Genomic DNA, 20,066 nt, shown 5'->3' on the forward strand with positions numbered 1-20,066 from the left:
GGCGGTCGGTCGGTGGAGCAGCCGGCAGCCATTGTCGCCGCGGCCGCAGAGCGGTTCTCTCACGGCCAGCAGGACTCGCCGCTCCGCGACGGTGCGTGGCCGCCCCTCCGCCGCGGGGAGGGGGTCGGGACGGGTGCGGGGAGCCACCGGCGGGGTTCTGGCGGCGGTTCCCCGCGGTGGGGCGGGAACGGGCCGAGGCCCGGGGCCGCGGGCGGAGGCCGCGCTGGCGCCGCGCGGCGCCGCAGGCCCGGGCGCTCGGCGGGGCCGCGGCCGGGGGGAGGAGCGGGGGGGGCATCGGCATCCATCGCTGCCGCGAGCGGGGAGGGCTGGTCCCGGCGGATGGCCGGGAGGAGCCGTCGCGGATTGGAGGCGAGCGCAAAGCTTCGAGGAGCCGAAGGGGCAGACGCCGCTGCGTGGGCCGGCGCCGCGATGGCGGCGGGCCCGTGAAGAGGGCCCGGCTGCCTTGGGCAGGCCGCAGGCCTGGGTCCTCATGGCTTCTCGAAAGGAGGGAGGAGCAAATGGCCGCTTGCTGCGGATCCGTGCTTCCCGAGGGCTTTTCCGCACCTACCGAGTCATCAGCCAGCGAACTCGGTTTCATTGTGGTAGGAGCGACGTGTGAAGCTCCGCGCCTCGCAGGTGTCAATACACATTTCGCATCCATTGTGTTCCCTGATAATGAGTAAATAACGCGCGGATGGGTTGTTCCTAAGTCTTTCGCAGTATATTTGACAGGTTCAGTGGTGATCAGTTCCACCCACCTACCCCGTCTTCATTTCTTTTTGTGATTCTTCTCCCCGCTTTATTTTTCTAGAACTAAAAATATCGAACAGCAGTTACGCAGTCATTTTAATCTTTCAAATCTCTGTTCCCAAAATGAGCGCTTTTGCCAGAGCGGCTGTTCTTGCCGTGTTCTAAGGCATACAGTTACGTAAGGCTGGCCTTCCTCTGCGAGGGCCTGTCTTTCCCTTAATACCCACGGCTGGCCTGGCCGCTGTTGTGTGGTAAGGGTGCGCCAGGGAAACCCTGTGTTGGAAGCACTCCGCGAGGGAGCTGAACCAGCCCCCTGAACTGGATTTCCGTGTGGCCATCAAAACGCACGGGTGAGCACAAAGGAGAGAATGGCTACAAAGGGCAGCGTAGGCTCTTCCGAGGTTCGGGGATTGAGGCCAATTTCAGTAAGTGCTGTCGCAGTTCAACCCCTCACCCCATAAAAAGCCCAGTACCCAAGCTTCCAAAACTCCGGCACTTCTCGGATGGCATGGTAAGTCTGAGTAAATAAAGTATTCAATAGAAACCTAGTGGTTGTACGTTAACAAAGAAGACAAATTATATTAATTAAAAATATTGCATCCAAACTGACTGAAATTATTTTCACAGCCAACATGGCACGTTGTCTGTTTACTCTGTCTGCATTATAGCCCAGTATTGTAGTGCAAGATCACGTCATATTTCCATTCCTTAGGGCTCAAATTCTTTGTTTGTTTTTTTTTTTTCTATGACAGCAAGCTCATTGAGTGAGCCAAATAATTAATATTTTCCAATTATGAGATCTTAAAATTTTTTTAAACCACATAAACTGAAAAAGTGACACCTTAAGGTAAAAGATTTTTACATAAACTATCTCAAATAGATTTTTTAAATTTTTGCTATTGTTTAAATTTCATAATGCAAAATTCTTCCAAACCAGATAGACTGTTAAAATATAGATATAGATTTATGTTTACTGGAAAACAAAATAATTTGATGACTACCATTTTATCTTTTGTTTGCTAATTTTATTGCAGAAATTATTCTAGGCTAAACCAAAAGTTTTAAAAATGTTTTATGTTGTTTGTTGTTATTATAATGATTAACATACAAATTTTGTTCTTTCTTTTTTTTTCAGCAGCTGCTAACCCAATAAAATCTTTGAAGTTACAGATTTGGGATTTCAAGTTTCATTATTAAAAAGTACAAAACTGAAAGTTTTTTGTAGGTTCTGCTAGAATTCATCAAGACAGGATTTTAGCCCTTCTCTGGATGTAGAGATTCAGGCTTTTAACATTTATACTTGGAGGACAGTAAAATCAAATCCTATTTAACCAAGATTTCTGAGATGTAAAAGTGATCTTAATCACCCTATTTTAAGTTAGTTAATCTGATAAACGGTGCTGTTTGCTTTTTTAGCACCAACCTTAATATGAGTGGCTGCCGTGTCTTTGTTGGACACTTGAGCTCACGTGCTCGTGAACGGGATGTAGAGAAGTTCTTCAAAGGATATGGTCGCATACGAGAAATCCATCTAAAAAATGGATTTGGGTTTGTGGTAAGAAACACCTTTGTTTTCCTTGCTCTTGCTTACAGGTACCAACCTTGCTAGGATGATGTCAAGGAAAGGAAGATGTTTAAGATAATAGTCGCAGTGGGAAATAGAAAATATTAATAAACATTTCAGAATGCTTTTCATAATTTTAGATTACCATTTTGGCCAGGTTTTGTTCAAAATCATGGTAATATTGCAGCTACATTGAATACGTTGTTTTATCATAGTCATCTGTGGGTTTAAAATTTGCCTCTTGTTTCTGAAGACTGTATAAATACCCTGTTATGGCAATACAAAATTTTGCAGTCTTGACCTGGAAGAAAAGTTTATAAGAACCACTTCAGCTCCTCTCTCACCCCTTGTAGTCTGCTTGGTCGTATTTCTTAAATAATGGCTTGATATAAAAGCAGAGTAGTTGGCTAAGACAGCAGCAGGTGTAATAGGTGCTGGCTGGTGGATTCAAGCAGCACAGCTTTGAAGTCTTGTGAAGCTGAAGTTCAACATATTAATCATTAGTACACGTTTATAGGACATATATGTCTGTCAGACTCTTAAATTGACAGTTTATTGTATCTCAGTTACTACCACTGCATTCTTGAGCTCTGTGCTCCTAAATGTCTAAATTTTGCAGCTTTGCATGTTCACAGATTGATTCAGAATCAGCCTCTTTTTAAACTTATCTCATGAGAATTGAGAGTTAGCTGTTGTGCAGCACTTAGTTCAGACTTGAAAGGCTGATACTGCCCTTGCATAATGGCAGGCTTACATGCCGCTCTTTCTGCCAAGATCAATCCCTTGAGTGAAGAAAAATCAATCCCTTGGAAAAGAAAAGAAAGGACAGGCTTTGCCTACTTTAGTTTCATGTGAAAATTGCTCCTTTAACTCCTACACTTGGTGGTTTCTGGTTCCCCTGCATTATGAACTGCTTCTTGCTGACTGCCAGCAGGTAAATACCTGTTTCTTGAAAGTCCATAGGTAAATGGCTAAATGATTTAGACACGAGCCTGAGTTAGAGTGCCCTTTCCAATTGCTGCTATTTCTCAGTCCCCTTTCCTTGAGTGTTCCTCTTCTGTTCTTGGACAGGACGGTTGACTCATTCAGGAACAACTTCTGTTCAACTCTTGTAAGCGAGTCCGTCAGTCCTCCCTCCTTTCTACTTCCTAGTGGAACCATTTTCTTTTCAAAGATCACTAATAACTTGAATAATTGTCTCATAAATTTATCTAAAAAATGTAATTGTTGTCAGGATAATTTTTTTTCTCTTTGCAACTAAACAACTTTCCCTGCCATACTTGTCATCCCACCATTGTGCACCCATATCAGAAATCACTTCCATTGTTTGTGTAACTGTTCTAGATTTTGGAAAGCTGACTGTATTCCCTTGAAGCTGCCTTTTCTTCCTGCTGGACAAACACAGCTTTCTCAATGTTCCTTTGTTATCAAACCTCCTGATGAATTTTGGTTGCCCTCTGCTAGTCTCAGTCCAATATTTCAATGTATTTTATGAGCTGGGGAGACCAAAACTGGACACAGTGTTCCAGGTGTGGCCTAATGAATGCCAAGTAGGGTGGAATAATAGCACCCCTTGGTCTGCTGATTGTACTCCTACGGATGCAGCCCAGGATGCGATTTGCTGTCATTGCAGCAAGGCCACGCTGCTGACTCACTCTTAGCTGACTTTCCACGAGGATTTCCATGTCCTTTTCAGCAGAGCTGCACTCCAGCCGCTCAGCCCCCAGCACATTCTGCTGCTGAGGATTGTCTTATGCCACCTGCAGCACTTCATGTTTTTATCTTTCATGAAGACTGCTGGTCCTTGTTTGCTTAATCTTTCAGTTTATCAAGGTCTTTATGTGGGATAGATTTTCATTCTGGTATATCTTATTTCTCCTCCCACTTCGGTGTCAGACAGAAAACTGGTGATGCTGCCCTTGATCCTGTCATCCACATCATTTATAAACACACGGAATGGCATTATCGTTCATGACACTTTACTGGCTATGTGCTGTCAGTTAATCTTTATTTTCTCTTATTTAAGACTTGTATTTATAAAACATATTACAAAACCAAGTGAACATTGTTATAGTATTAAAAGCATGTTTTGTTGTGATTGATTGAAATCATTGCTTAATCTTGAAACTAATTATATTTACTTAAATTTTGTAGCTTTCAGGGCATAGTGTTTTTCAGACTTCAAATCATAAAGCTAGATAGACTTGCAGATGTTCAGTTTGTTAGAAAGTAGTTGACATAATGGGACTTGTAGTTGCCAACTATTGAGATTCTTAAATGGTGAACCTAAATGATATCTTAAGATAATCTTTCCATCATCATGCAAGGATGTGTGATGTTTCACTTGGTAGTGAAGCAAATTTCAGTGCAGAAAGGAGGAAGATTGCTTAAGCCAGTATTGCTTCTAAAAGCAGTTTATAGTTATGCAAACACTTCAGCTTGAGAATCTTCTCTGTTCATTCCTTGCAAGCTGCAGTTCCACAATTTTTTCTCTCCATCTGCACTGTTGCTGCCAGCAGTCCCTGCCCAGCTGCTTGTTCTCTCTGCTTCATTTCTTTCCTTTGTCCCCTTGCCTCTCATGGTGTTGCTGCAATTGTCCAGCCACATATAACGAACCTACCTGGGAAGCTGATCTGGCTGAAAAGTAACACCTTTTGACCCCTACCTCCTGCAGAAAGTGTGCTGTTTTTCTTCTGGGTAGGTTTCTTGACCTAGTTTCCTGCAGAGCTGTACAAGCAGCTTTGCCAAGAACCAGTGGGCTGGATAGTGGGCAGAGGCTACTCGGGCTGACTAAAGCAGCGTTTTTGCCAAAAGCGAAGTGACAGATTCCATTTCAGCAGTAAATGGAATTATGCTCGTTATAGCTGATCTGGACCCGCAGGTGGCCAGCGCTGAAGAACGGCTTATGTTTCATACTCTTCTTACATGGGCATCTTTTTGCCCAGCTAGTGAACTGAATTCACTCAGAAAAAAATTAGGAGGGCATTTTTTTCTGGTTCACTCTTTCTTTGCTGGTTCAGTAAGAACTTAAGAGAGTTTTGGGAGTGCACAACTCTCCTGCATTTGATCAGCTTATGCTGTTATATTCCATTGTCCTGTATGTGGAGCTGTGTTTTAAATTATATGCCTTGAAGTGATTTCCCCCACCTCTCCCCAAAAGTTTTTTAGGTATTTCCTAGCAAACCAGGTAATTTAATTTGTAGGTCCTGCAAATAAGTTATACTGAAACAACTGGGGAGGTGAAAAGAGTTTGTGGTATGGAGGGAGAAGAAATTAACATGAATATGAACATCTTGGCTTTTCTGTCATAAATGTACTAGGAACTAGCCTCCTTATTCAAAGTTCTTGGTGATACTTGCTGTAGAAATGTAAAATTTATAAAGAAAGCATGTTAATTAGTATTGGCATATACTGTAAGGGAAAATACATTTTTTATTCAAATTTTTAGGAATTTGAAGACCACAGGGATGCTGATGATGCAATTTATGAACTAAATGGTAAAGAGCTGTGTGATGAAAGGTAAGTGTGATACCATAATTTCCCTTAAGAATAGAAAAATTGCCTTGCATCAAAATGCAGTGCATCTTGTGCTCATGACACCCATTTCCTGTGGTTCTGTGGTGGGATATACCTACTTTGAAGACATTCATTGGGATCCAGTCTTGTTTAAGGCAAAGATTAGTTTGGGACTGGAGGAGGAGTAGTTTGGAGCAGGGTTGACCATTTTCTCTACTTGCACTTAATTCTCTTTCAAAGGTAATTCAGGATCTTCTCATTAGGAATATTAGTAAGAATGAATTGAACTTATTTAATATTTATCTGTCTATCGAACAGAAAATAAGCTGATGATAGCTTGCTATCCTCTGGATCGTTGCCCTTCAGTTTGCAGCAAAGTGGACTATAGTCATTGAATGTTGCAGTAATTTTTGTTGTGATTATGGAAGCTGTATTTTAGGTCATTAGGTTGTTGTTAGTTATTTTAGTATTCTTTTTTCTCGCTGAGTACATTTGGGCTCTGGTTGAGCAGATTCAATGTTTGTCTGAATTACAGACTCATGACAATTTTAATGAAAATCCAGGGGAGTCCAATGAGAAAAAACACTTGTCTGGCTCTTTAAGAAATGCCAGTGCTTGTGTTATAAATCATTGCTTGCAAGGGCAAGATAATTCTTGTTTGTGCACATTTGCTTCCAGTTGGGAAAATAAAAGTCAATGTCAAATACTTAAAGTTTGTTGTTTTAATTTTTTTATGTGCTTGGTTTGTTTTGTTCCTGTCATAAGGGTCACCATTGAACATGCTCGAGCCCGAAGAGGAAGGGGAAGATTCTCCCAGCGCTTCAGTTATTATCAGTCTCAGAGTGGATCTAGGTAGGTGGTCTGGGCTCTCTGTCCTTTTCCTCTTCCAGTAACAAAAAAACTGGAGTTTTCTTTTTGTGATTTAGGGATCCAGCTCTGTTTCCCTGTATAGTTTCATGAAATACCTCAAACCTTGCAGGTTCATTACGATTACTTGCCTTCCCAGGCTGAGGAGAGTGGGGATTTTAAAGCAGTTTAACTGTATTGGAGAGGTTCACAAACCTATTATGAAATGTGCCTTTGCCATATTGTAGGCACTATGCTGGTCTTGATTCCTACTGTCATGTAAATGATGTGAAGGAGTATTGCTGCAGTTGGATTGGCTGATTTTAACACTAAGTCAGGAAAAATGCAGAGCTTCTCTGTTGTGGCTTTTGTCACCAAACTGAGCTTACATGATAAGTAGGATATTATAGAGCAGTAATTCAAGGTATTTGCTGTATAAGGGTGTTTTCACATTTCCAGTTGTATGGTTACCAAAATGCTTGTTTTCAGCACAGCCTAGAAAGGAGCAGTGCTAGGGCACAAGATAAACACTTCTGCACTTGTTAGTAAATACCAGTTGACTAGGTTTGCTAACCAAGCAGGAGAGTCTCTCTCCAGCAAAGGAATGTGAAAACCAGGACACAGCTCATCTCTGGAATACTTCTAGAATACCTCTAGAGGACATACAGTAGTTGTGGGGTTGTTCACTTTGCAGTGATCAGAGCCAGTAGTGAACCTTGTGACAACGTGCAGTGAAAGTTCTGCAGATTTGCAGGTATTCTGCCAGACAAGTACACATTACATCTTTTTATTTTATATCTATCTGTGTGAAAGAAATAGGTGTGGAAGAATTTACTCTGTAGAAACATACATAGCTGTGGCCTATGCAGATTAGAGTTTGGAAGAAAGACGAAGATACATGGGGCATAAACCTTCACATTTGTTGCAAAGTCAGAATTGCTGCCGGTTACAAACCAATGTCTTGAACATCTAATTTGCATAAGCAAGCATGTTAATTAGATTTGGTTTTACTTTAGTGGCAGTAACCTTGGTGTGGTATAATTGGTCCGAGATCCAGGCTAAAAGTGGACTTTCAAAGTAGCAAGTTTGCTTGATTGAAGGTCATGGGTATCTGTTGTAATCATGTTCATGATGTCAGACTGCCAGTGCTAGACAAGAAGAGTTTTGCAATAATGGAAAATGAGAGTCATCCTGCCAGTTTTATGACTCTGGGTCCTCTTGTTTAAATACTTAGAAGATCTGGGTGTTCTGAAAAAAACTATTACAGCCTTGACTAAAAAGAATCAAGTCTGAAATTAAATCTTTCAGCAAACTGTAGAAAATGTCAGATTTGTTAAGTTTTAAATTCCTTACACTGGAGAATTTTTTTCTTTTTTTTTTTCCCCTTTGAATTCTTCCAGCCGGTATGGGCCTCCTGTTCGTACTGAACACAGGATCATTGTTGAAAACCTTTCATCCCGTATCAGCTGGCAGGTGAGTTAGCATCTTACCTTCTCTTTTTTACACCTTATTTTACTACTCTGTAAGTAGACTGCGTTCAGTCTAATTTCTTAATAAAGCCATCATAAATATTTAATGTGAACAAAAAATAAGCAAAAAGCTTCAGGGATTGCTAAAAATTAGCATTCAAGCACTTATAGAAGTCTTTTGTTTCAAAGCTGTGCAAATAGTTCTGTAACTAGATTTGGTAGTTGGGAACTGATTCTTAATTCTGTTTGCCAACTGATAAAACTTTGGAAGACTCTAGATAGTTTGACTTAATGCCATGTTTCAATGTTTTAGAAACAATGTCATCTTTTTTTATTGTTACACCTGGAAGTGCATGCCTTTGTTTTGATTGAAATTTATAATTTTATGTTTTGCAAAATATTTTTGTGACTCCAGTTAATGATTGAGAATTCCATCATTAATAGAGGGAATTTTAAGAGAGCTACTGCGTCAAGTATGCTTATTGTAGATGTTTGTTTTTTTTTCAAACCCAAATTCTCAGTATTTGTCATTTGAAGCTTTCTTACCACCTTTCCTTTTTTTTCTTGTTTTTTTTTTCACCTTTTGCTAATGTTTTGCTAATATTAAGCTGGCTTTTAACATAATAGCCATGTAGTCAATTCTTTTAGCTGTGTTCTGTGTAGTATACAGTAGAAAGTTCACTTTGTAAAGACATAACAACAGATGCTATTTACAAAAGGTGAGTGCATAGTGGAGTTTAGTCTTGTTCATTAACATATATATTCTTTGAATAAAGAGATTTTGATTAAAGTCCTGAAAGATGCAGTAGAACATGTTGAATGTTCAAAGCCTCGGTCTTGGAGCTACTTCCCCACAAGGAGGCTTCTTGGCTTGCCTGGAGCTCTGCTGATGGGTTTCGTAAGAGTTGGGTGCAATCCACGCAGATAAACTGAGTTCAACCGTTTATCTTCTGCATGACAGGTTCAAAGGGTTTGTAACAGTACAGTTGTGTTAATTATTGAATAACTAAAGAAAACCAGCTGAGTTGATGTGATAATCAACTAGATTTAATTGAAATATCTTCTGGGTTTGCTACACAGTTACATATATGGAGAGATTGTCACTTGGAAACAGCAGTAGGGAGCAGAGAAGTAAGCTATAATGGAGTGTTAAGGAAAATAAATCCTATTTTGCTGCTTAGTAACTGTTAAGTGCATAACTTGAAAAAAGATTAACATTTTTGTAACTTTCTTGTGAATATTTATAATGGCTTTATGTGTTTACTTACATTTTAATCTGAAGCCCACCCAAATCAGATTTCATACTGGCAAATCATCTAGTATTCTAATTAAATGTTTTAATGTCTCTTAAATATATGATAAGTTATCATAAGAGACTTTTTGATACCTGCCTAAATAGACATAATTTGAAGGTAACAACCATACGCAAGCTGCATTTACTTTTGAAGTTGTACTGCTTTGGTACTGACGATAGTGTTTTAACTTCTAACTATGCTACTTGTAACGCATAAAATAGCTAATCCATTAACAGTAGTGCCGTTATTCTTCCCTTCTAATCCTTGCTAGGAGGCACACTCATTATGGAACCTTGCTTTTAAACTTGCACACAGAATTTAATCTTTGGTGTGTCCAGATCCCCCTACTTTGAGAACATCTATCTCCCTTAAAAGTTACTGTGTTTAGATATTTAAACATAGAAAAAGCCAGAAAAATTTATATTCAGATCAGTTTCCTCAGATTGTTGACTATATCGTTAATAAATAATCCTATCTCTTAGAGTAGACAAACTGTTAGAACTCTCCCTTCTTTTAGCAAACATGTATTTCTGCATGTTCAGAGCTTTCCAACCACTCTCATCAGTGTCCCAGTATCAAATTTTCAAGTTGTTGAGAAAAGTAGGACTGTGTTACATCAAGATGTATTTTCCTATTTACGGTTGTCCTATACCTTATGTCTCTGTGCTGCTAAGGACAGCAGGGTTTTCTTGTGCTATTTAAGGTGACCTGAAACAGTAAATTTAAGATAAAATTTGATTGTTCCACTGGTTAGGTAATACCAAGTAACTTTAAAATATTCCCCTAATAACAGAATGTTGAGCTTTTATAACACATGCACACTTCCTCTCTTTTAAGAAATAATGTTGGCATCTTAATCATGTTGACATTGCAGTTACAAATGATATTTCATGTTAATGTTTCTTAGGATTCAGAATATAGTGTGGCAAGATTGTAGGAGCCTCAATCTTAAAGCCTAAAGTTACTGATTTGGGAAATATGTAGATTAACATTTTCTAACTTCCTTTTGACTTACCAGTCCTGGTCTGGTTAAATTCTCATTGACTTGAGCAGAGCCAAAATTTTGTCCATCATCTCTAAATTGAGATGATTTGAAGTAGTTTTTAATGGTACTAATAGGGACCAATTTTCATTTCTTATTAGGGTTTCTTTATATTAAGATCTGTGAAACAAGGAAAATACTACTTTCCATATGCCAGTTTCAAACATAAAACTGTTCAATCGAAATACTAGATAAAACTAAGCTTTTTTATATTTTGTGGCAAATGTTCTAAAGTTTTTTCTTGGCTTTTTGTTTTGTAGTCTTTTGTTCCTTAAGCATATTTCTAATTCTAACCAAGTGCATTTTGAACCTCTTCTAACAACCTTGATTTGGTTAACCTTCATTTTTCTTGTGTGGAGGAAAAAGAACCAAAGATTTGGGGGTTTTCTAGTGGCTGAAATTCTAGGGTTTGGCCTGTTCTGAATTTTCCTTTTGGTTCCTATGACACTCCTGTTTTTTGGCAGTCTAGATCTTGGTTTGCCTGGGTTTGATCTCGATTGGCTAGCACAGATCATCCTCGGGTTCTTTAGCCACTTCTGGAGACTGGAGACTATGTCCAGTGCTTTCAGGGCCTCTGGTACCTCCGTGAAGCATATTGCTATGAGCCATCACTGCCTTTCTCATGTAAGAGAGTTCCTCTTGGCCAGCTAGGTATTGGACAAGCAGCTCTTTGCTTAAGGTACCTTCTTATATCACCTGCCACTTGTGGTGTGCTGCGGTAAGTAGTGTGGGATTATAAAATACCAGATACTGTTGGGTAAAAGTGCTGCCTTAACTTAGACAAATGTTTAGCTTTTTAGTGACCCTTTGTATTATTTGTTTGTGCTTTCTCCTATTGCTAAGCAAGTAATTTTACTTGTCCACATTTAGCCTCTGTTAAGTTTAAGACAGCGTGACGGATACTCAAATGAAACTTTAAAAAATTCCTTTGTAAAATTTAAATGACATTGTAGTTACACCTTTTTGCTTTTAATTCTGCTTTGAAGCTGGGGGAGGTGAGCATAAAGGTTGAATTTGTCTACATTTATTGGAATGTCATTTAACTGGGGTGTTAGTTACGAAAATCTGCGTTTAAAACTGTTGCCCTTCTCAGTTCTTATTTCAGGGGACATGTTGGTATTTTATATATTGCATTGTATTTTCATAACAGCTGGTTTTGGGATGTAGGATTATCTTGAAAGCAGAGTTTTATTCACTGCAGCTGTAAAATGATGGATCTTTTCTATATGCAGCTGCTATTACATAAGCTGTTTCAGAAACTTTTTTCTAAATTATATGTATAATTTGAAATATAGAAATAAAAAGCATTAAGCAGTTTCAGCAGGGAAAGTTTTAGGGAAGTATTCTGCCACCTGCTTTGTGTCCTGTTCAAACTAAAATGTTAACTTTTGCTGTAGGACTTGAAAGATGTCATGAGAAAGGCAGGGGAGGTCACCTATGTGGATGCACACAGAAACAACAGGAATGAAGGGTAAGTTCATTTGGGTCTTTGTGAGATATGATAGCTGAAGCTGTTAAGGGCATGATGTTTCTTCTAATACAGAAGTAAAATATAAATCTATGGGGTGGCTTAGATGCTGAAATTTCTCCAGTTCAAGAACCAAAACGATCCAAAACAAAAACTGTCACTAGGAGTTCAGTATTGAACTCTGTCTCTATTCTTTATCATGAAAACAATGTATGAAAGCAGAAAAGGAAGGGAGAACTCCTTTTAAATTTTAAGACCTGCTGTCTTATTTTTATATAGTCATTTATGATCTGAGGCCTGAGGCTAAAAACACCTCCTGTGTGTGGCTGCTATACAGTGGTTCAGCAGTCAAAGTCATGGGAAATGAACATAACCAACTTCCATGGGGAATACCTACCTGCCTAGTCTCACTTCTCAGTTCTGCAGACTACAAAAACTTTGCACAACAAAGCAGGAGAGAAGGAAGTGTGAATAGAGTGTCTGTGCTGGCAGAACTGCTCTCGGGCCGCTGCAAACAAATGCAACTTAGACCATTTTGAGTTCAAATTTAAAAAAACCACCAAGGCTGGACTTTTCTATTCATTGTTGAAATTCTTAAATAGGGCAGAAGAGTCTGCAGACTTGTTTTGTTCCACGGACAGCTTTGGAATGCAGTTTAGTGGAGGACTGAAAGATGTTTCCTCAGCTGATGCAGATTTTTGTATCTTCCTGCATTTTCTTCATCTCCTTGTAGATGGCAGTTCTGGTATTATTTAAGAAGATGTGAGAAGTATGGATAGCTAGGACTGTGCTGTCATATTTTCTTATTAACCACGTTAAAAACTAGCTTTCAGAAGATGAAACAGAAAGCTGTGAATTGGCAGATTAAAAAGGGCCAGACCTGCTTTCCCTACTTTTTTTGTTGTTCTGAAACTTTCATTTCATTATGGTATACAGGGTTGTGGAGTTTGCATCTTACAGTGACATGAAGAGTGCACTGGAAAAACTGGATGGCACTGAGCTGAATGGACGCAGAATTAAACTGACTGAAGACCACAGAAGGCATAGGTATGTCACCTGACATGATAAAATTCTGCTGAGGACATGGATTTGGGTTGTATTGATGCCAAAGTTTGATTATGTAGTTTTTTTGGCCCCAAGCTAAATGTCACTGCACAGAACCACTTTTTAGTAGTGTAAACAGATTAAGATAAGAACTAACTTGCTGAAACAGGGTAAATAGAACACTTCTGGATGAGACTAAAGATTATTTTTTTTAAAGACAAAATGCGGTATTATAAAGAAACACGAATTTTGGTATTAAAAATGTTTAATTGGATGGAAAGCTGTTTGACAGCCCTGTGAAATATTTCCCAAATAGTTGTGAATGACAACTTGTTAATGAGAATAAAAGAAAATCAGTTAGCTTGCTTGCATTATTCTAAGCAGTTCTGCTGTTCAATCATTTAAAAAGCCTGTTGGCTGCAGCTCTTTGAAAAAAAGGGATGCATTACTAGAAGGTATTAAAACTCTAAGGCCTTAAAGTGTGCTCCACACCTTTAGAGACTTTCTTAGCCTCTTGAAAGAAACTCGTTTGCATGGCATTTCTAGAGAGAATAAGCACCACAAGTATAAAGTTCCATTTCTGTATTTGTCTTGATAAATTAAAGGCAAGGCATATGCAAAGAGTTCTTTGATAGAGACTCCTCTGCCTAAAATTTGATTTCTCTCTTCCTGTCAGGATCTGGGGAGTGGCATCTTTTCTTAGGCAGTGCATATTTTGCCACACTAGCAGAGAATGTCAAGGCCAGCAGTTCTTGATGGCCTTCACCTAAGAAGTTATTGTCATGACGGAGCATAGCAGAAATCTAGCAGCACTGTAAAATGACTGAATGCCGTGAATTGCGCTTTCAGATGTTCAGATGGATGTGCTATGCATAGAAAGTAGTTGAGAATTTTACATGATTGTTTTAAATTTAGTAAGAGCTGAGACTACAGCTTTTAATTATGTTTTTCTAGAAGCAGATCTCGATCAAGGAGTTACTCAAGATCTCGCAGCAGGTCCAGGTCTACAGGATCTTCCAGATCGGACAGCCGGTCCCGGTCCAGGTCAAGGTCCCGGTCCAGGTCCAGGTCTCGCTCTCGATCCCGATCTCGCTCTCGATCCCGCTCTCGTTCTCGCAGTCGTACTCCTAAAAAGAGTTACTCCCACAAAAGCCACCGCTCCAGCTTGATAGCTTCTTCCCCTTCTCCCTCGTCTTCTAAAAGAAAATCTCGTTCTAGGTCGAGCTCTGCTCATAGCCGTAGTTAACCTGCTTTGAGAGATGTATTAATTAATTTGATTCAAGTTTCTTGAAGACTTGAGACAAGTTATATATGAGATCTGGGAGGGGAAGAGTTAACATGATGAAAGGGTGACCTCCTCTTACATTGCCAAAGTGCCTGTCATCAAATAGGCCATCTCTGTGAGGAGGGGCTGGCTGTCAGCTTTCTTCTTTCAGTGAAGTCTGGAGTGGGAAGTCTTTTTTATTTTTTCCCCTGCTATTAGTAAACATTTCTATCATAGATATATTATGTACACATAATGCTGAGGTAATGGGATGAGACAATACGCTGCTTTCTCCCTCTCTTGCCCCTACTTTCCCCTCCACCTCCAAGGCCTTTGACTTCCAAAATACTATGTTAGCTTTTGTCCTTGGTATTAAGTCTGAGAACAGGAAGTATAGATTTAATTCCTTTAAGGTTCTGTGGCTACTTTTCTGTGCGAGAATGAATGGACCAGATGAAATTAGTTTAGAGTTCCCTGTTTTCCCTGTTGCTTGGCTTAACAGGCTGTTTAAGTTCCAGCTTTACATGACCTTGACAATATGCTTAATTTGTAAAAGACTTTCAGGAATACATATTGGTTAGTTGAATATTGGTCACTTGGATAATGAAAGCTGGAATGTTCTGTTAAAATGAGAAATACCATCCAGATGTCAGGTTTATTGGGAATCCATTATAATAATTTTACAGTAATTCACTAGTATGTGGTATTGTATGTATAGGCCTTATTTGACAGGTGACTTCATAAAACTGCACAGAAATGTCAATATGCATGTCCATGTTTTTGATGTTTATAAAAGTGACATAGCTTTCATACCCAAAAGTGTGATACTGAATAACATGTGTATGACTAGCAATAGTCTTGATGGAAAGGAAGGTTATTTTAGTAATGAGAGCAGCAGAAAGAATTCCCAGGAAAAGTGTAGTCAAAATCTCCGGAATGCACAGTTGTTTTAATTAATAGAAATTTCCACTGCAAATACTGTTGTTCTTACAATTTGGAATTAGATTTTTTTTTAACTTCTGTATTGTCAAAGAAGGGAAACATTTTTGGAAAAAATATGTAAATTAATCCCAAAGTCTTACATGTATTTAAATGTACCATTCCTAATAAAATCAAACCTTTTTCTGGCTTATTTGGCAGTTTTGTTTAATTGTTGTTGCTGTTGTTCACTTCAGTCTTTCTTACATGATTACAAAGACATTTTTTTGTAGATTCACCTGTATAAAAGTGAGAAAATGGCAACTAGAAACCAGTTATGATATATAAGAGACCAGATGCTGAGTCTGGAAGGCTGGATAGGGCAGGATAGGATTTTACTGTCACAGCCAGCAGTGGCTGTTTGAATAAATGGCAAAAGGATTCTTTCTGCAGTCCTTGCCAACAGGTTTGTGTGATACCTTCTGTTCTGACACTTCAACAGAGAACCAACAACCAAGTGGCCACAAGTGTTGGAATCTTCCTATAGATAAATTAATTTGTCACTTTTGAAATACTGTACAAGAGATTCTAACATTGTCTACACAACTTGTTTACATAAAAGGCTTCCAGGCTAACACCCTTTATAAAGTCAAGTTACTGGTGATCCTGCTCATGGCAGGGGTTTGGAACTAGATTTTTAGGGTCCCTTCCCACCCAAACTCTTCTTTTGTTCTTTGCATGTTTGGCATAATGTGATCTGAATCTGCTATAGCAGTTGTCTTACCACAGGACATTTTCCTCCTAGGGAAAGGAAGACTTACCCTACAGCATGCAACTGCTTGCACCATGGGCCACTCCTGGAAGTCGAGCAGTGCAATTATAGTTTCATTTCAGCAACTGGCTGCATCATGCCCCAAAAACGAGGGCATATATTCTGTGATGTTTATGGCACTTCTTTATTACTAATTACATTTTTGTCAGTTTAGCACATGGCTTTTCTTCCACGGATATCCCAGTGGTGCCTAAGCATAAACTTTATTGTACTTGGCCACATCACATCTCTGCTTTATTGAAGAGAAAAGGAAAGGCAGTGTTGTGCGTGCTCTCCTGTGGTTGCTAAACAAGGGGGAGAGGAGGAGGAGGAGGAATATTCCCAACAGGAAGGCCAGAATTCCTTGCTGAGCAGGTTTGGCTCTGGCTCATGCCATCTACTGGCTGTCCTTATGCTGCTGCTCCTGGAGCTGCAAAGGGGCTGAGAAGGGTGTGGGTTGTGTTTGAGGACATTTCTCTCAAAACTGCGGTGAAGGAGCAACGTGAGTCCAAGTAGGAAGAAGTGCCTGAAGATCTGCTGTACCCAAAGCGCTCTGCCCCTGCTCCAGGAAAGGGTCAAACACCTTGAGTGCCAGGGGTGGAATTTCTCTGCTCTGCCAGCTCCTGCTGCCACACCCTGATTTGAGAGCTAACTTGTACAGTTCCTAAGTGGAATTAGTCTTCTTACAGAGGTTTTGGAAACATCATTTCCCATCTGTTTCCCTCATTTCCACTCAATACTCATTGTTTGCTGGCAGACGAAATGCTTTGTGCATCCAGTACCTGAGGGCACATTTCCCATTTTTCCAGCCCTGCAATCAGTTCCCCCTTCACCTCCTCTCTCTGGAAACCTGCTGGAGAGCTGTTAGCCTTTCACCCTGGGTGATTTACTAGGACAATAATGTATTAGCCAACAGTTACACCTGGCAGAAGGCTCCACCATGCCAGCCTAAAGGAGGGGATACAGCAGAAACATCAGGGAGCTATTCAGGCCTTAGAGTCAGCACCAAGAGGAAAGTGCCAGGGTTAACAGGCTGGCGTTAGGAACAAGGCCAGTTATGCTGTAGTGAAATACCAGCTAATGGCAACTCTGTCTGGGTAGTCTTAGGATGTTCAAAGGATATTCACTGCTGTTGATTTGCTGGGCCTAAGACCATGAGGGAGTGATGAGGGAGGGAATAATGTATGGCAAAACTTATTTTTCAAGACTAACAAAGGATTCAAAATAAAACTGTTAGTTTCAATGGTAAAGAATTATATTTTTGTGTAGTGTGATGGCACTTTCCTGTGATGAACCAGGGATGAATGTGGTCTTTCCCAGTTCTCTCCTTTTCCACTCTAGAAATCTCTTGTGCTGTGTGGATCTGGAAGGATCCAGATCCAGAGCAGATGTTTCAGTTGAGACTTAAAATTTCTCTCCATATGTCTGTGTGTAGGTGTGATGCATCACTGGAGACTCTGAAATCAGGCTCAGCAGGGTCCTACAGACATGCTGGTTTTACCCAACAGCCAGCTCTCTGGTGTTCTAAGGCAACTGATTTCTCCTCGATCAGAGTCCCGTGGATATTTGTGGTTCATAGAGGTAGGATGCTCCAGGATACTCTCTTAAGGGAAATGAGCGCTCATTGGTATAGATGAAATTAAAGTTTGCAAAGGCTGTCAGTCTAGAGCCTTGAAAAGAGGTACCCTAAACTGTTGTCAAAATTTGAGCCAGATGTTAGTTGGGGGACAGAGTAGCAGTGGTGCAGCATATGCTGGCACAGCAATGACAAGAAGGAGCCTTTAGGGAAACATACACACCAAAAGAAAGGAAACTGGATGAAGTCTTTGTATTCACATCTACAGCTGAAGGAATTAGTCCTCAAACTCGGTGAGTGAGACTATGGATGTAGGCCCCATCTGTGACACCTGGTTGGGGTTTTCCAAGTCAGGGATACCCCAAGACTACATCCACTGTCCTGAAGAAGGAGTTCAGGTCTTGTTCATCATCAGTCTTTTTACTTCAAGGGGACTCAGCTGGCTTTCTTGGTTCACCCTTGATACCTGGAAGCAAAATCAGGGTTTTGAAGTGAGAATTGATGACACTCAGTATATTTTGAGACCCCCAAATCTCACAACAAACAGCTCAAAACCTGTGAGTGAATTTACTTAACTGCTAAGATCTCACAGACCCGTGTTCTGCACCCTCCTGTAAGGGTCTCTGCTACCTAAACAGCAGCAATGGCAGCGCGTGGAAGAGGAGTGCTCAGAACGGGTTATGTGTGCGCTTACGGTGAAGTTGTGGTGTGACGCAGCCCTCAGGGCTGCCTTGGGCTGGGCTCTAGGGCTGCCTACGCGCTTCTTCACCGTGACGGTGCTGTTTGGGTGCCGGCGGGGTTTGCCCGGCACGTCAGCAGCGCGATCCCAGCGGGAAGTGCCGTCGCTGCTTCCCACGGGCGGATCCCGCGCGCCGAAGGCGCCCCGCGCGGGCCCGGCCCGCCAGGTGGCGCTGTGGCACCGCCTCACGGGAAGCTCCCGGAAACCCCGAGCGCGGGGCGGCGCCGAGCTGTGCTCTGCGGAACCCCGGCCCGCACGGACAGACCGACACAGAGCTCTGGCTCGGCCCCATGCGGCTTTCAGCTCATTCACCTGCCGGGGAGCGGAAAGAAAAGGTGGAGGAGCGGCGGGGTTCAAAAATCAACCATGGAGGTGAGCCACGTGCGCCATCTCCTGCAGGACCTGTTTGTTGGAAGGCACGTCTGTGTGTGCAGATACGATAGGTCCCATCATTTTGACTCCCTGGCACTTCCTCGAGCCCTTGGAAGTCTCTTTGTCGTGAGAGCCACCGTGAGAAATGCTCTGAAGGGCTGTGGACATGTTTCTCCAGCCCAGTGGTGGTTGCAGGGTCGCTCCCCCAATCCCCGCAACATCTGAGCCACGCAGCCTCCCCAAGGGTCCGGGCTGCCCACCTTTGTGAGCTCCGGCAGGGAGGAGGGAGATGGAGAGCTTGAATTAAGATCCAGGTATTCAACTGCAGGCGCCCAGGAAACCTACACAGGCTAATCTTGAGAGGAGAGTGGTTACAAAGGCTCAGAAGTAGCGAGAGTTAACAAATGCTTCTCTTCTGCACTAGGCTGAGAAACAAAACTGTCTGCTGAGGAAGCTGCCACCCCCACCCCCATCCTCCTCCTCCCCCTTCACGTGTACCCACAGGAGCTGCCCAGAACTGGGGCTGCACCCTTCTGCCATGGCCTGTTTCTAGACAGCGTTAGGTATAAGCTGAATATTGCCACTCCTCCAAAGGAGTCTGGTGACAAAGAGGCTTCAGGAAATAACTTCTGGCTTGGTCTGGAGAAAATTTCTTGTTGCCTAGGTGTGACTTCTGAGCAGAATGGTCTTCTGCTATGTTTTGCCACCCAGTGCCTACAAGAGGGCTGTTACTCCTGTAGGCTGTGCTGCAGGCTGGCTAGGGGCTCTTTCCCTGGGTTCACCCAAGACCTCTGGCCCTTACCAAGTCAACGCCTCTCCACATTCCAGTCCTCTTCTAAAGTGGGGGGCTACCCCAAGACAACATCCACTGTCCCTGGAGAAGGAATTCAGGTCTTGTTCATCATCAGTCTTTTTACTTCAAGGGGACTCAGCTGGCTTTCTTGGCTCGCCATTGATTCCTGGAAGTAGCATCAGGGTCTGTGAAGTTCCAAGACCCCATCATTCTGCTTGAGAGCTTGAGGCCAGAACAGCCCGACTCCAAACTCATGGAGGCGTGAATCAGCTCCCAGACTTGCTGGACCCCTGCTCCAGTAGCATGGCAACAAGGTGGTTAGATGCTTAATCATCTTATGGGCCAGAGAGGAAGGCAGAGCTCTGGTTTTGGATTTCCCTGATCCCAGCTGTCTCTCAGGAATCCAGCATGTGATGCCTTGCCCTTTCTGGTACCTGCTGGATTGAAAAGCAGGGAAAACAGAAATGTTAATGATCTTTCTGTTGGCCCAAATTCCCATGGACATTACTTCCCCAGGATCTGGAAAACCTTGGGCAAACAACAGGGGTAATTTTCAAGAGTCTCCATTTCATCTGACTTCACAGACTTTGTTGCTTTAT

The 20,066-nt window shown here is 41.6% G+C and overlaps 2 protein-coding genes and 1 long non-coding RNA gene across 4 annotated transcripts in view; 2 read left to right on the plus strand and 1 right to left on the minus strand.

Annotated features, from left to right (window-relative positions):
- LOC110474003 (serine/arginine-rich splicing factor 5) lies at nucleotides 1–15,390 on the plus strand. 2 transcript variants are annotated; one of them, XM_021537051.3, is made up of 8 exons: nucleotides 1–91; nucleotides 2,167–2,305; nucleotides 5,763–5,833; nucleotides 6,596–6,682; nucleotides 8,077–8,149; nucleotides 11,880–11,953; nucleotides 12,887–12,997; nucleotides 13,949–15,390. In XM_021537051.3, the coding sequence occupies exons 2-8, from the start codon at nucleotides 2,180–2,182 to the stop codon at nucleotides 14,238–14,240; spliced, it is 834 nt and encodes a 277-aa protein (XP_021392726.1). In that variant the 5' UTR covers nucleotides 1–91; nucleotides 2,167–2,179; the 3' UTR covers nucleotides 14,241–15,390. The 2 variants fall into 2 exon arrangements, with proteins under 2 accessions (XP_021392726.1, XP_085438212.1); XM_085582086.1 differs by lacking the exon at nucleotides 1–91 and adding an exon at nucleotides 290–1,261.
- LOC146767334 (uncharacterized) overlaps nucleotides 8,669–20,066 on the minus strand; it is a 25,233-nt gene continuing 13,835 nt past the window's right edge. Inside the window, exon 2 of the long non-coding RNA XR_014956039.1 lies at nucleotides 8,669–19,904. This is a non-coding gene — a long non-coding RNA (uncharacterized LOC146767334). The remainder of the gene's footprint in view (nucleotides 19,905–20,066) is intronic.
- LOC146767335 (uncharacterized) overlaps nucleotides 18,025–20,066 on the plus strand; it is a 19,341-nt gene continuing 17,299 nt past the window's right edge. The window contains exon 1 of the mRNA XM_085582085.1: nucleotides 18,025–18,674. Within this exon, the coding sequence (XP_085438211.1) occupies nucleotides 18,244–18,674 (431 nt within the window). The 5' untranslated portion in view covers nucleotides 18,025–18,243. The remainder of the gene's footprint in view (nucleotides 18,675–20,066) is intronic.

This window comes from Lonchura striata, chromosome 5 (assembly GCF_050655825.1).
Source record: "Lonchura striata isolate lonStrDom1 chromosome 5, ASM5065582v1, whole genome shotgun sequence".
NCBI lineage: Eukaryota > Metazoa > Chordata > Aves > Passeriformes > Estrildidae > Lonchura > Lonchura striata.